This window comes from Rhinolophus sinicus, chromosome 13 (genome assembly GCF_057876585.1).
Source record: "Rhinolophus sinicus isolate RSI-liver-muscle chromosome 13, RSI-T2T, whole genome shotgun sequence".
In the NCBI taxonomy this organism is placed as follows: domain Eukaryota; kingdom Metazoa; phylum Chordata; class Mammalia; order Chiroptera; family Rhinolophidae; genus Rhinolophus; species Rhinolophus sinicus.
Window position 1 is genome coordinate 3,813,865 of NC_142513.1, and position 13,937 is coordinate 3,827,801.

Sequence of the window (13,937 nt, forward strand, 5' to 3'; positions counted from 1 at the left end):
CCTGATGGGGGAATAATCCGAGATGAGGGCAAGTGGTTGCTTTCCCGTGGAAAGTCAGTCATCCATGTAACAAATGTACCTCCAGGTCCTCCACGGTGCCAGCCCACGGGAGGGAGGTGCTGGAGATCTAAGATGAGTAAGACTGGGGCTCCACCCCAGAGACCTTCCTGCCTGAAGGGGAGGTGCCTGCATAGAGATGGTGCAGGTCGCAGCCTATCCAGGGCTCAGGCAGAAGAGTGAACAGAACTGGGTGTTAAGACAGTGATTCCCTCTGCCTGGAGGAGGAGGGGAGATGCCATTTGAGCTGGGTCAGGCCGATGGGTAGGCAGAGGGACCTGCGTGTGGAAAGGTAGAGTCGTAGTGAGAAGGGTAGAGACTGGGGAACCGAGAGGTATGGGAGGGGAGGAGTGGGCTGAGACTGGGGGAGAGGCTGGGGGGCCGTCAGCGAAGCATCTGCCTCACCAGCCACGGGGCTTAGACTTGACCCGAGACGAAGGAAGGCATCCTTGGCTGTGTTGCTGGGATTTCTGCCGTAGGAAGGTAACCAGACAGTGGTACAAAAACCACCATTTATTTAGCACTAGTAACATGCCAAGCACTATTTGAGGGCCTCTAGTATTTTCACTTAACTACAAAACCCCATGAAGCAGGTATTTTTCACTCCGTTCTATTGCCAAGCAGGGGGCACAGAAAGGCTAAGTAACTTGACTAGGACAACACAATTGGTAGAATTCAAACCAGGGAGTATGGCTGTAGAGTTTGTACTCTGAGCCAGTACACTTTGGAGGAGTTGCCGTCCAGCCATCCGTCCAAGTGACTAATATTTATTAAGGGCCTGTTAAGTCCCAGGGACTGTGCTAGGCCTTGTGGACACAGAGGTAAGAAGCAAACCTAGTTTCTGCTCACATGGAGCTTTCAGTCTAGTGGCAGAGACAGCCACTGACATGTCAGTATAAACGAATGAGGTCCACTCAGCTGTGGCCGGTAGTTAGGGGGTCTTCAGTGACCTCAGTGGGAAAGTTTGCCATGCAGCCAACAGACCCAAATTGGTTGGGAAGCCATTGGCAGTTGCGGTAAAGGCACCTGTAGTGCGATAGCTCAGTGGTCATTCATTGAGCACCCACTGTATTTCAGGCACTGGCTGGCCATTGGTCACTTTGGGGAATGTCAGCTCTTGGGAGCTGACAGCCTGTCAGGGGCAAACAGACTCTTTCAAGAAGCAGCTGGAGGGGCTGGAAGGCTTGAGGTCAGTTTCTTCTTAGACGAGTCCAGAACACATTTGCATTACTTATATCTACTCTGAAAACCTTAAAAAAAAGAAAAGAATTTGAATGGCCCAACAATTCCACTCCTGGTTATATGCCCAACAAAATATAAACATGTGTTCTCAAAAAGACATGGTCATAGTAGCACTATTCTTAAGAGTCGAAACTGGAACCCACCCACATGTCATGAGTACAATGGATTATAAATTGTGGTTATGTTTACACAATGGAAAACTATGCAGCTATAAGAGCGAATGATCTAAACTCTAGTCAATAATATGGATGGACTTCACAAACATGATGAGTGAAGGAAGCCAGACACAAAAGGGTACAGACTGAATCAATACCTAGAAATGACTCTCTTTGTACAGAGCACAAGACATACAAAGCTAATCTGAGCAGTTAGAAGGTGGGAGAGTGGCCGCCCTGGGTAAGGTGGTGAGTGGGAGGGAGCAGGAGTGGGTTTCGGAGATGCTGGTGAAAGTTTCTCTTGAGCTGAGTGCTGGTTACACAGGCGTGTTCATTCTGTGAAAATTCATCAGGTGGAACGCTTATTGTTTGCACACTTTTCTGTATGAAAGTTATACTTCAGGTATTAAAAAAGTATTGATTTTTAAAATCAAGGCCCAGAGGGGAGCGTAACTGTGGACTGAGGGGAAGGCCTCATTGAAGAGGGGAGAAGGCAGAGAGCAGAAAGAGAAGGCAGATGCCTGCGGCACTTGGATTGTACGAGACAGGAGTAGCACTCGCTGTGCCCAGGGAGGCATTTGCCGCTTTCCAGAAGGAGGAAGACCCTCCTAGCAGTTTGGCCACGGTGGTCAGTAGAGAAGTGACTTTGCACTGGTCAGCACTGCTTCATTATTTTAAATATCTTGGACAGTAGGAAAATAGAGACCCACACGCACATGCAGTCACCCCAAAGATTGTTGGTTTTCTTTTGCAACGTTTTTTCCTTTTTGAATCTGCCTCACAGGCTGACTAGAGAAGTCGCTGCATTTTTAAGTAATACTGTTCCATCCATTCATACAGTATAGACTCCTCTACCTTCACCCTCACCTGCTTCAACTCTGTTCCCAACGGCGTGAGTTGGAAGGAAAATTGAGACGTGTGAAATCAAAATGGAGCCCACGAACTGCTTTGAGCTTCACAGCTCTTTCTTAGCAGGTAACCTGAGCAAATGTTTCCCGTCGACCGTCAGCGTAAAAGTCAGAGTCATAAATAATGACAGGTTTGGGAAGCCGTGACTGAAGCCCCAAATCAAAGACGAATGTCCATGTATGCGCGGTGTCGGAAGGACGGCTGCTCGTGAATTAAGTCGGTCTTTTCAGTGGCCCATTGCCTCGTGCTGTTCGTGAGCATCAGTGACTCAGATATGCAGGAGGAAGCATCATGCGCTGGATGGACCGCTCACACGAGAGCTTGTCAGTCGGTGTTTGCATAGAGAAAGTTGGCCCGTGGAACTTGCTGTTGAAATTTAGATAAGTCAACAAGGACCTGCAGTGTGCGGGGGACAGTTTCCCCCCAAAAGCCAGTGGCGAATCAGGCATGCTCCTTCTCTTCCCGACGGGTCAGGTTTGTCTCGACTAGCTGTTAGAAATAGTCCCAATTTGGGCATCTGCATTAGTATTTATAAGCCCGTTAGCAAGACGGATGACAGCACTTTAAACAACACATTAATGGATGGTTTGCTCTAGTTTCCCCCCAAATCATTTCAGGCCGTACACAGATTGTTCACTGAAGGGTGGCTAATGAGAAGCTCTAAAAAGTTATCAATTATGTAAGTTCTACATTAATACAGGCTCCTGTTTGTTTGTTTGTTTGTTTTTTAAAGTACAAATCTGGCAAATAAAGCTAAACCCCCCTTGGCCACCATCGACCAAGCTTCTGACATTTTGAGACGGACGTAGACGGAGTGGGTCACATCTGTCATGTTCTCCTAACCCATGTCCCCTAGTGCTGTGTCAGAGACAGAATATTGGATCGAACGGATAATTGGGCTGGCCTAGGGTGGCATATCTCACACAGAGTTATAGTGACAGGATGACATGTTGAATGGAGAGTCGTAAATACGGAATGCCTGGAGAACGGATTCTTAATGAAAACGGTTGCCAGGATAGACGCGCTGTATCATGTTGCCTCTGTCTCTAGCTCTGTTCACGTCTGGGCCGATAAACGTATCTCACCAGGTAGGTTTCATTGTGTATAGTCTTTCTCACCTTTCGACTTGAGACCACTTCCAGCGAGGCTGCTCAGGCAGGGCGTGGAGGCTTCCTGGGAAATCTGTGGCTCCTTCGAGCTCCTGAAAGACAGCAAGACACTTGGTGCACTTTCCTCTGCCGTGCTCGTCCCTTCATCTGGAATGTTCTTTTCCCCTGTCCCGGATCCTCTTTCCCTTCCCACGTGGTGGAATTCTTACTTGATCTTCAAGACCGAACTCAGATGTCCTTCTGTGCTCGGAAAGCACCTCCCGTGTCCTCCTTCCTTTGCTAAGCAGAGCTCTTTCCTCCCAGGTTTGTTTATACCTGCATCCTCTGGCTCTTGCCACCGGAGTATTGTTGGTTGTTACTTGTCTGGCGATCTTTGTTCCCTTTTTTGGAGTCTGGGGACCATGTCGTTCTCTTCTCTGAATCACCAGTGCTCTTTTGAATATTGAATTATGGTTTACTGTTGTCACCTGAAGTGAACCACGCGGGAAGAGAGTATGCTGGAGGTGGGTTTGCTGTTAACTTGCCTTCTGTTTTTGTGCTAGATTCTTTTGATCCTTCTCTTGATGCAAAACGACTTACACAATTTCTTTTCTTTCTCTCTTTTTCTTAGATGAGGTCTACTGCACTTTGAACCTGTAAACACATTCACTTAACATTATACTTAAGACATTAATTCGTACTTAGCCTGTTTTTCTTTTCTTGTTAACCCTTCATTACAAGTCACGCTGTTATAGAAGTATGTGTGGACTTTGGTGAATATACTTAGCCTGTTTTAAGACAGATTGGTGTTTTGTGAAAAGTGCTGACACACAGTCAGGTGCTTACAGGTCCACTGTGTGTTTTCCCTAGAGCAGCCTCACCCAATTTATTTTAAAACAGGCCCCAGCTGGTTTAAATGACGCCTGTACTGACAGTGTTCGTTATTTTTAGTAGATAACCCTGGAGTAATGAGTTAGCATACAAGAGGGTAAATTCCTTTTTATCCCCGAGTTGTAGTTTTCAGAAACATGTTCTGATGGGACTTTTAATCAGGGACCTGTCCTTTCCCCCCACCCCCCTTAGTCGCCTAGCATCAGGGGCAAAGGACAATAGACTCTGTTATTCTTTGCAAACTGCTCAGGACCTCACCGAAGAGGATTTCATCTTGTCTGTGGTTATGTGAGTTCAGGCGGCTGTTTCAGAACCGCTCTGGTTTGGGTCGGATGGCGGGGGTGCGCTGTATATCTCTTAGCTGGTTAGCGGGGTTTTTTAACGTGGACCATCCCCCTGGAGGGCAGGTAGCAGCCACAGCTGCTGAGTGGAATGTTGCAGAGCCGCTGGGACATTGGCCATACAGTTCTTCAGGGAAACGTGGTGGCACGTGGGTATGCAGCACAGGTATGAGCATATGGGGTGACAGGAGAGGTCACCCAGCCCTCCGAATCAAACTAGCATTTCTTCCAAGCCCTTCTCCTACTGGGCTTTGTTATCGTTCAGTTATCAGTCATTTTTGGTAAAGGGTTGGTGACGTCCTGTAAACTTGCCAGTGAGCCTAATGTGTGGCAGAAGCTTAGAAGGCAGCAGCTGGTCAAACGTTCATCACAGTGTAGAAAGCAGCTGATGTCAATCACCGTCAATATATATGTTTTTATATTTTAAATTGAGCCAAATTGGCTTGAAGGTATGATTAGAAACTATTTTCTTAAGAAGGCATTTCTTTTCTGCATGACGTTAAGCCTTCATGAATGGAGTCGGGAACTTTTTTTTTTTTTCCGAAAGTGAGAAAATTCAGTGAAAAAATTTGAACAAGAAATTACTCATATGTCACTTCATGTTTCATTTCTAACTTGAGTGCTGAAGGTTCCTGATGCTTCTCTGTGACCTGCACTCAGTGGGTCTCAGAATAATTGACTGCTCAGGATGTCGCCATGCAGACCCCGGCTTGTTCTCGTGAACCCTTGCCAGACGACATGTTCTTTTAGCATCGGCTGGAAATGTAAATTCTGGAAAATTCTTTTTGAGAGCAGGAGTCATTTTATGTGCTACTGTCAGGAGGCACAGCAGGCTGGCTCGGCAGAACTTCATCGTCATTCATTCATTCAGCAGCTTGTTATGAGTGTTTACTGTGTGCCAGGCATAGCAGTGAGTCAGTCACAGATTTTTGCCCTGGGTGCCAGGTGGAGGAGCGGGAGTGGACCAGCTGATAAACAGTAAACATAGGAAGTAAATGTTCGGTGTGTTACAAGGTGGTGCGTTCTCTGGAAAAATAGAAATGTAGATCAGTTTCAAAGAAAGGTGGTCCGGGAGGACCTCACTGGGAGAATGGATGGGGAAAGATTTTAAAGAGGAGAAGGGAGTTATTAGAGAGAAGATCTCGGAGAGGAGAGTTGTAGGCTGAGGGAACCAGCCCTTAGCCGGGGAAACACTGGAGTGTTTGGGAAGTAGCAAGGCATCTGGAGACCAGAGGAGAGGGCAGTGAAGGGGGGAAGGAGGAGTGGGGTGAGGTCAGAGAGGCAAAGGTGGGTCAGGTCAGTCCTGTTGCCCTGAAGCTCCTCCCTTTATGGGACCACCCACTCGCCAGGCGTTGCTCAGGTAACAACACCTGCTAATTCTTTCTCTTCTACAGCAGCTCTGAACCGGGGACATGTGGCAATGTCTGGAGATATTTTCGATTGTCACAGCTTGGGGAGAGGGTGCTCTTGGCATCTCGTGAGCTGAACACCCTACAACAGAGCGATCCCATCAGTAGTGCTGAGGTTGAGAAACCCTGTTCTAGTCTATAGTTCATCACCTGTTGATGGATTTAGTTTGTCTTGGAAGACTTGATAAAAGAAAAACATCAAAATGTCGTGGGGAAAGGGTATTCATCACGGTCCCCGGTCAGAACGCCTCCACAGTGGAGCTAGTGCTGGCTGTTTTCACTCCCTCTGTGGGAAAGGGGTCCAAGTCTTGCCTGCATGTACATTTCAGTAAACTGCTGTTTCTATGGAGTGGTGCAAAAAATCAAATGCATTGTTTAGAGGTAAACAGCAGAAATCTCACAGATAATCCGACCCCAGCAGGATTTTCTGATTTTGAAAGGGGCTTGGATGGTGACTCACACAAGAGAAAATGTTTATAACAAACTGATTTTTCGGTAATTGGATTAAAAGGCATGTTGTTTGCATTTGAATGTGATGTTATTTATACCAATCCAGTATTTTTCAGAAGTCAGTCATTTGTGTCCTGCTGTTCTTATTTTTGCTTAATCTATATACCACCTGTATTTTTCTTTATATCAAGTAACTTCTTTTATTTAAACATTTTAGGAAACTGGCATCAGTTGCTGGACATGAAACTTTCACCAAAATATCAGAAGACAAAAATAAAATAACACTAAAATCTAGAGAGACACAGCTGCCTGTAAAAGATTCTAAACCTGAGACCTGCTCCGTATTAAAAAGGAAGATTACCGTGTTTCGCCGAAAATAAGATCTAGACAGACTATCAGCTCTAATGCATCTTTTGGAGCAAAAATTAATATCAGACCCGGTATTATATTATACTATATTATACCAGTTATTATATTATGTTGTGTTATATTATATTTATTATGTTATACCTGGTCTTATGTTATAAGACCGGCTCTTATATTAATTTTTGCTCCAAAGGATGCATTAGAGCTGATGGTCCTGCTAGGTCTTATTTTCGGGGGAACACAGTAACTAGTTTTAAGTAAGTGTTCAAGACATACTAGTGCCAAAAAAAAAAAAAAAAAGAAAGAAAAACCTTTCTTTGATTTAATCAGATAATTGAGAAGGAAATAACTTTCCCACTGGTGATTGCATGGTATGTAATTTACCTTCCATGTGTCATATTTAGAGAAATGCTGTCCCAAACTGTCCATATTCTTGGGGCCAGGTGACCGGATATGAATTTGCAGCCTGGCTGGCTGGTGGGGGGTCAGAGCTGCAGTCTGAGAGTGTGGAACCGACCAGTGATATGGAGGCAGGTTCTCCTTGGCTCTGAATGACCACCAGAAGGCTGTTGCTGCAGAACTACCCCGAGAGGTGCTAATTAGATAGCCAGGTTCTTTGTTCTGTGTAGACGAAAACTGTAATTCCATTTCTTAAAATAAAAGAAAACAGAAATCCCTATAATTCCGATTTCTTACTATGTCAGATGAATTTTACACCTCTTTCCTTTTTCTGCCCCTCCTTACAAGCATAATATGAATTAACCAAACTTGAATTCTCCTCTATTCATTATTTGGGTGGTTGAGTATTTTTGATTAAGTGGTGCACTTTATATTGAAATGTTAGGATTCATTTGTTTTATTGTAGCAGTTACATGACAGTTTTTGACCTGTTTTCTCTGTTTTCTGAAACTGAGATCTCATCTTTGCAAGCAAAAGTGAATGAATGAAAGTGTTGGTTGCTTTATAACTCCTGTTGTGGGTGTACAGCTCCAGGTAGCGTTAGGCTAGTTGCTGCACCTCATATCTGTCTTGGTGGAAACTAGATTTTCTCTGCTTTCTCAACGGCTGCGAGACTCTCATGAATTGAGTCCTGGTAATCAACGTCTCGAGACCGATTTCTACAGAAACCAATACTTATTAAGTGTCTGCTGTGTTCCAGGCTTCATATGACATGGTCCCAGTGTCTAACGGGCCTCCAAGTTTAGCTGTGCAGACAGAAACAGTCTACTTAGAGTTAATGCTTCACTTTATTTATGTACAGTGTTGAAACCTGACAACTGTATAGTTCCATTTATTACCCTCCTACTTCATGTTATAGTTTTTATTATATGGTACATCTGCATGTGTTCTAAATTCCACAATACAAAGTTACAATTTTTGCATCCTATTGCTTTAAACCATCATATACATTTTTGAGGAAATTAAGAGGAAGCATAGGTTTAAAAAATGTATCCACGTATTTGCCATTTCCAATGCTCTTGATTCCTTTTGAAGACAGTTTTCAAACAGTATCATTCTTTTTCAGCCTACAGAACTTCCTTTGGCATTTCTACAGCCAGTGTACATTGGCTGGCTATGCTAAACATAAATTATTAGTTTTTTTTCTTGTAATCTGTTAATGTCTTTATTTTGTCCTCATTCCTGAAGGATATTTCACTGGATATCAAGGTGTGGATTGACAGTTTTTTCTTTCAATCCGTTAAAGATGTAGCTCCGGGGTCTTTTGTCTCCATTGTTTCTGGTGAGGAGTCAGATCATTTGACTCATTACTCCCTGTCTGTAAAGGTTGTTTTTCTCTGCTGCTTACATCAAAGAGTATCATCTTTGGTTATCAGCAGTTTGACTATGAGGGGTCTAGTGTGGTTTTCTGTGTGTTTGTCGTCTTGGGGGTTTGCTAAGATCCTTGATTCTGGACATTTATTTCTGTCACCAGATTTGGGGAATTTTGGGCCATTACTTTATCATCTTCATTCTGCTAAGTCCGCTCAAAGTGTCATGTGTCACAGTTGAGGCACACTTACGAGTGTGTTTTTTCCCCTTCCCCCCTTTAGATGGATTTGAAGACTACGGTCCACATTGTGACAGCATGAGAGTAACAGCGTTCTTGGATATTCCAGGCCAAGATAACCTGCCCCCCCTCACTCGCCTGGAAAAGTATGCTTTCAGCGAGAACGTCTTCAACCGGTAAGCTCAGCTAGTCCCTCGCATCTTACAGACCTCTGTTGCGTCTGCTTTAACCCAACACTGGTGGCCACTTCTCTGTGACAACTTTGAGGGGACTCATGGATGGGGGTGAAGACAGGCTGTCTCCAGGATGCTGGCATTCTGTTTGAATGGCACCATTATATTAGGCTTTCCCATTATTCATGCTGCTGTTTTACTGACCACCTGGTAAGCCAGGAAGGAAATGGTGATGAAACTTAATGGTGTTCCAATAATTAGGATTGCTAACTGGTTTCTTTCACATGTGCAAGGCTCAGAAAGTAAAGCGCGCTGTGTAATCGAGAAGCCTCCATTAGCACTGCTCGCTCGTTCTGTTTCTAGACTTCACCGTGCTCCCAGGACTTTTATGGAGCTTGTCCTGCCATGTTCTGTCGTCACTCCTTAGGGTGCTGGCAGGAAATTATTCCAAGCTCTGAGTATGCCCCTTACTTTCAGCAGATGACCTCGGCGCCTGCTTCATAAGAAAAGCAGAAACAGAGGCATCTCTTTCCATTTATGATGGGCCCAGACTTGGATCTGAAAGCCTTCTTCGCTCCTGTCTCAGAGGCGGAAGTGTCTTCCTGTCCATGCAGGCTTCTTGGCTCCGTCCCTCCATCAGCTATGCCATCTGTCGTCTGTATCTTCTTTCTTCCTGCCACACACACCCTTTCCTTCCACTTACAGACCCTTGCATATCTCTTGTCCTCTGGACTTCTCTACCTGTGGCCTTCCATCATGTGCCCCCATGTAAACCGTTCTTCTGTAGAGCCTGGATGATACGCATTGGGTCTCTTTTCTTACCTTCCATTTAGTCTTAAAAAATTCTTATATGCCTTTACATTTATTAAATCATAGCAGGCTCACAGTAATTGCTACTGAGTGAGTCCAGTTATTATCCCAATTTTACAGACAGGGAAAATGATGGCACTCTGAACAGTGGTGTCTTTTGATGAGCAATTCTTAATTTAAATGTAGTTCACGATCTATCTTTTCTTTTTTTATGGTTAGTGCTTTTCATGTCGTGTATAAGAAACGTTTGCCTCCCCCAAGGCCACCAAGATATTTCCCTATATTGTCTTCTTGCAGTTTTATTTGTTTGACCTTTCACATTTGGAATTGCTTTTTCTGTTTGTGTGTGATGTGAGGTAGGAGTCGGGTTTCATTTCCTTCCGTATGGTGTGCAATTGACCCAGTGCCGTTTATTGAAAATTCTGTCTTTTATCTGTGCTCTGCATTGCCACCTCTGTCTTAAATTGAGTGTCCACTGCTGGGCCCTCTAGTCTGCTCCATTGGTCTGTTTATCTGCCATTGCCCTAGGGCCATACTCTCCTCATCACTGCAACTTTATCATCAAAGTAAGTTCTTCCACTTCGTTCTTTTTCAAGATTGTCCTGGCCCTTTGTTCTTGGTCCTTTTCTAGATGCCTTTTAGCACCAGTTCATCACTTTCTGGAGCAAAACCTGGTGGGATTTTGATTGGAATTGCACTGCATCTATACATCAATTTAGTCTAAGAAGTGACATAGTTATGATATTTAGTTGTCTAATCTTTCCATTTTTAAAGATTTTCTTCAATTTCTCTCTCTGTGTATATGTATAATGCACACATCAATCATAGTTTTCTGTTGTAGAGATCTTCTGTATCTTGTTAGGTTTGTTTAGTTCTAGGTATTTGATCTTTTATGCTAATGTAAATTGTATCATTTCTTAAAATTTATATTCTAATTGTTGCTGATATAGGAAAATGAAATTGATTTTTAGAGTTTGACTGTTGTCTCCATTGATGAGCCAAGTTTACTTGTTGATTTTAATTACTTTCCTGTGGATTCTTTGGGTTTTCTACGTGCTTACAATGGTATCTGAAAAATGGTAGTTTTATTTCTTCCTTTTCTATCTTGTTTGATATTTTTAGTAGCTACCTCTTACAAGCTTAAGAAAATTTATATTTCTGGTTTACATTTTTTGTTTGCTAAGAGATTATTTTTAAACTTTTAGAAATACTTTCACATAGAAAACTTTCAAGAATAGAAAGAATTCTTGTATATCTTTTACTCAGATTCAGTGTTTCGCCATATTTGATTTATCACTCTCTACCTTTATTTGTGCTTTTTTTCCCAAACCATTGGAGAGTAAGTTGTAGACATCATGTTGTTTTTCCTCTAATTACTTCAGTGTGCATTTTGCTAAGAACAGGCATTCACCGTTCACTTGTATAATCACAGTCCAGTTAGCAACATCAGGAAATTTAACGTTGATACAATACTGTTATCTAATATATAGATTTTAATCAAATTTTTCCAATTGTCCTAATAGTGTCCTTTATATTAGGTTTTTCTGTTTGTTTGTTTTTTACATCCAGAGTATGTTTCTTTAGTCTCCTTTAATATCTAACAATTTCTCAACCTTTCTTTGCCTTTCATGATATTGTTGACATTTTTGAAGAATATAGGTCAATTATTTTATAGAATAAACTTACTAAGAGTTTTTAAAAATCCTCAACAAGGTCTGAATTTTATACAATGCTTTTTTTTTCCACATCTATTGAGATTACCAGATGGTTTTTCTTCTTTAAGATCTCTCTTTTTTTTTTTCAACTTTCTGTAAAACTTTTTTCATTGTGATATATAACACATACAGATAATTGGATAAAACATACCTGTAAAGTCTAAGGAATTTTCATGAAGCAAATGCCCAGGTAGCCATTACTAAGGCATCTCAGAAGTCTGCCCTCCACCCCTTCCTGTTCACCACTTCTTCTCCACCATCTGATTTTTATAGTCATCACGTCTTTAATTTTCCTTCTACTTTTAGCACCTAAGGATCTGCATCCAAATAATATCGTTGTATTGTTTCTGAAACATGTGAAATCATATAGGAGATATTTGTGGTTTTGCAAGTAGTTTGAGTTTGTTCTTTTGGAACACTGTTCTGTTGTCGAAATACTGACCTTTCTCCGTCTACTGCTGTTAGAGTAGCTCCGGGATTCTCACTATTATGAACAGGTTTGCTGTGAACAGTCTTGTATGTGTCTGGGTGCACGTAAGTGTGCATTTCTGTGGGGCATATGCCTGGGAGAGAATTACTGTGTGGTGGGGGGCACTTACCTTCTACTTTAGGGACAGTGCCACTTCCAAAGTGGGTGCATGGGTTTGCAGTCCTACCTTTGTCCTATAATTTATCTGCCAATTGGTATTGTCAGCTTTAAAATTTTTAGCCAATCTGGTAGTGTGCTCATGTATATAATGATATTGCGTTGTGATTTTAATTTACATTTTCCTTACTTAATGAGTTTAAGCACCTTTTTGTATATTTGTTGGACAACTGGATTGTCTTACCCTTTTTTCTTTTCGTGCAGTGCCTGTTTAAATGTTGTGTTGGGGCGGGGGAGCTTTTTCCTATTGATTTATAGGAGTTCTTTCTATATTTTTGATTTCACATCTTTGTCAGTTAAGTTTGGTAAACAGCTTCCCTCATGCTGTGGTTTGTGTTTTAGCTCTCTTCATGGTATTCTTTCAGTGACTAGAAGCTATTCATTTTAATATGGCTAAATTGATCAACATTTGCCTTTATCCTTGGTGTATTTTGAAGCTTTTAAAAAATATCTTCTTCTGGGGCCGGCCCGGTGGCTCAGGCGCTTAGAGCTCCATGCTCCTAACTCCGAAGGCTGCCAGTCCCGCAAGGGATGGTGGGCTGCGCCCCCTGCAACTAAGATTGAACACGGCACCTTGAGCTGAGCTGCCTCCCAGATGGCTCAGTTGGTTGGAGCGCATCCAACCAAGGTTGCCAGTTCGACTCCCGCAAGGGATGGTGGGCTGTGCCCCCTGCAACTAGAAAACGGCAACTGGACCTGGAGCTGAGCTGCACCCTCCACAACTGAGACTGAAAGGACAACAACTTGACTTGGAAAAAAGGCCTGGAAGTACACACTGTTCCCCAATAAAGTCCTGTTCCCCTTCCCCAATAAAAATCTTTAAAAAAAAATAAAAATCTTCTACCCCAAAATCATAAACATATTTTTCTATATTGCCTTAAAGACTTTAGTTTTCGTTTTTATTTCACATTTAGGCCTGTAAGTTATCTGCTTTTAATTTTGGTTCATTGTGTGAGAGAGGGGTCCAGCTTCATTTTTCTAATTGTCCCAATTCCACTTCTCAACAATACATTCTTTCCCCAGTGCTCTGGGGTCCACCTGTGTTATAATCGGTATCTGTTGATGGCCGGCAGCCTTTGCTGTCTGCTCCTGCAGTGGTCTGGCTCCCTCTCAAGCCCCTACCACATTGTCATGTTTACTTTAGATTTGTAATTAGGTCTTGATATTTGACCGAGCAAGACTTCCCACCTTGTGTTTCTTCTCTGACGTGACTTGTTATTCTTGGTCCTTTGCATTTTCATATACATTTTCCAAATCAACTCATCAGTTTCTAATAAAACAAGATAAGACAAAACACCTGTTAGGAGTTTGATTGGGTTTGCATTGAATTTATAGGTCAATTTGGAAAGAATGGCCCTCTTTACAACATTTAGATTTCTAATCCATAAGCATGGTATATCTTTCCATTTATTTAAGTTTTCTTTAATACCCCAATAAAATATGATCATTTTGTCTGTAGAAGTTTTGTGCTTTTATGCTGGTGTACTATAAAGGAAATCAGAGACATATTTTATCCAGTGAAAGACTGAAATCTAACTGCAGTATCATTATCACACTCAACAAAATTAGCAATAATGCCTTCCATTTTACCAACCTATGTTCAGTTTTCCCTGACTATCTCAAAAATGCCTTTTTATGGTTGGTTTGTTTGAGTCATATCCCAGTAAGGTCCACACA

At 42.5% G+C, this 13,937-nt stretch overlaps 1 protein-coding gene across 2 annotated transcripts in view; it reads left to right on the top strand.

The window, feature by feature from the left end:
- Positions 1 to 13,937, top strand: part of LOC109456327 (serine/threonine-protein phosphatase 4 regulatory subunit 1-like) — a 66,094-nt gene that overhangs the window by 6,371 nt on the left and 45,786 nt on the right. For both annotated transcript variants that reach the window (XM_019748568.3, XM_019748567.3), the window contains exon 3: positions 8,960 to 9,092. In XM_019748568.3, coding sequence (XP_019604127.3) covers positions 8,995 to 9,092 — 98 coding nt within the window. In that variant the 5' untranslated portion in view covers positions 8,960 to 8,994. The remainder of the gene's footprint in view (positions 1 to 8,959; positions 9,093 to 13,937) is intronic.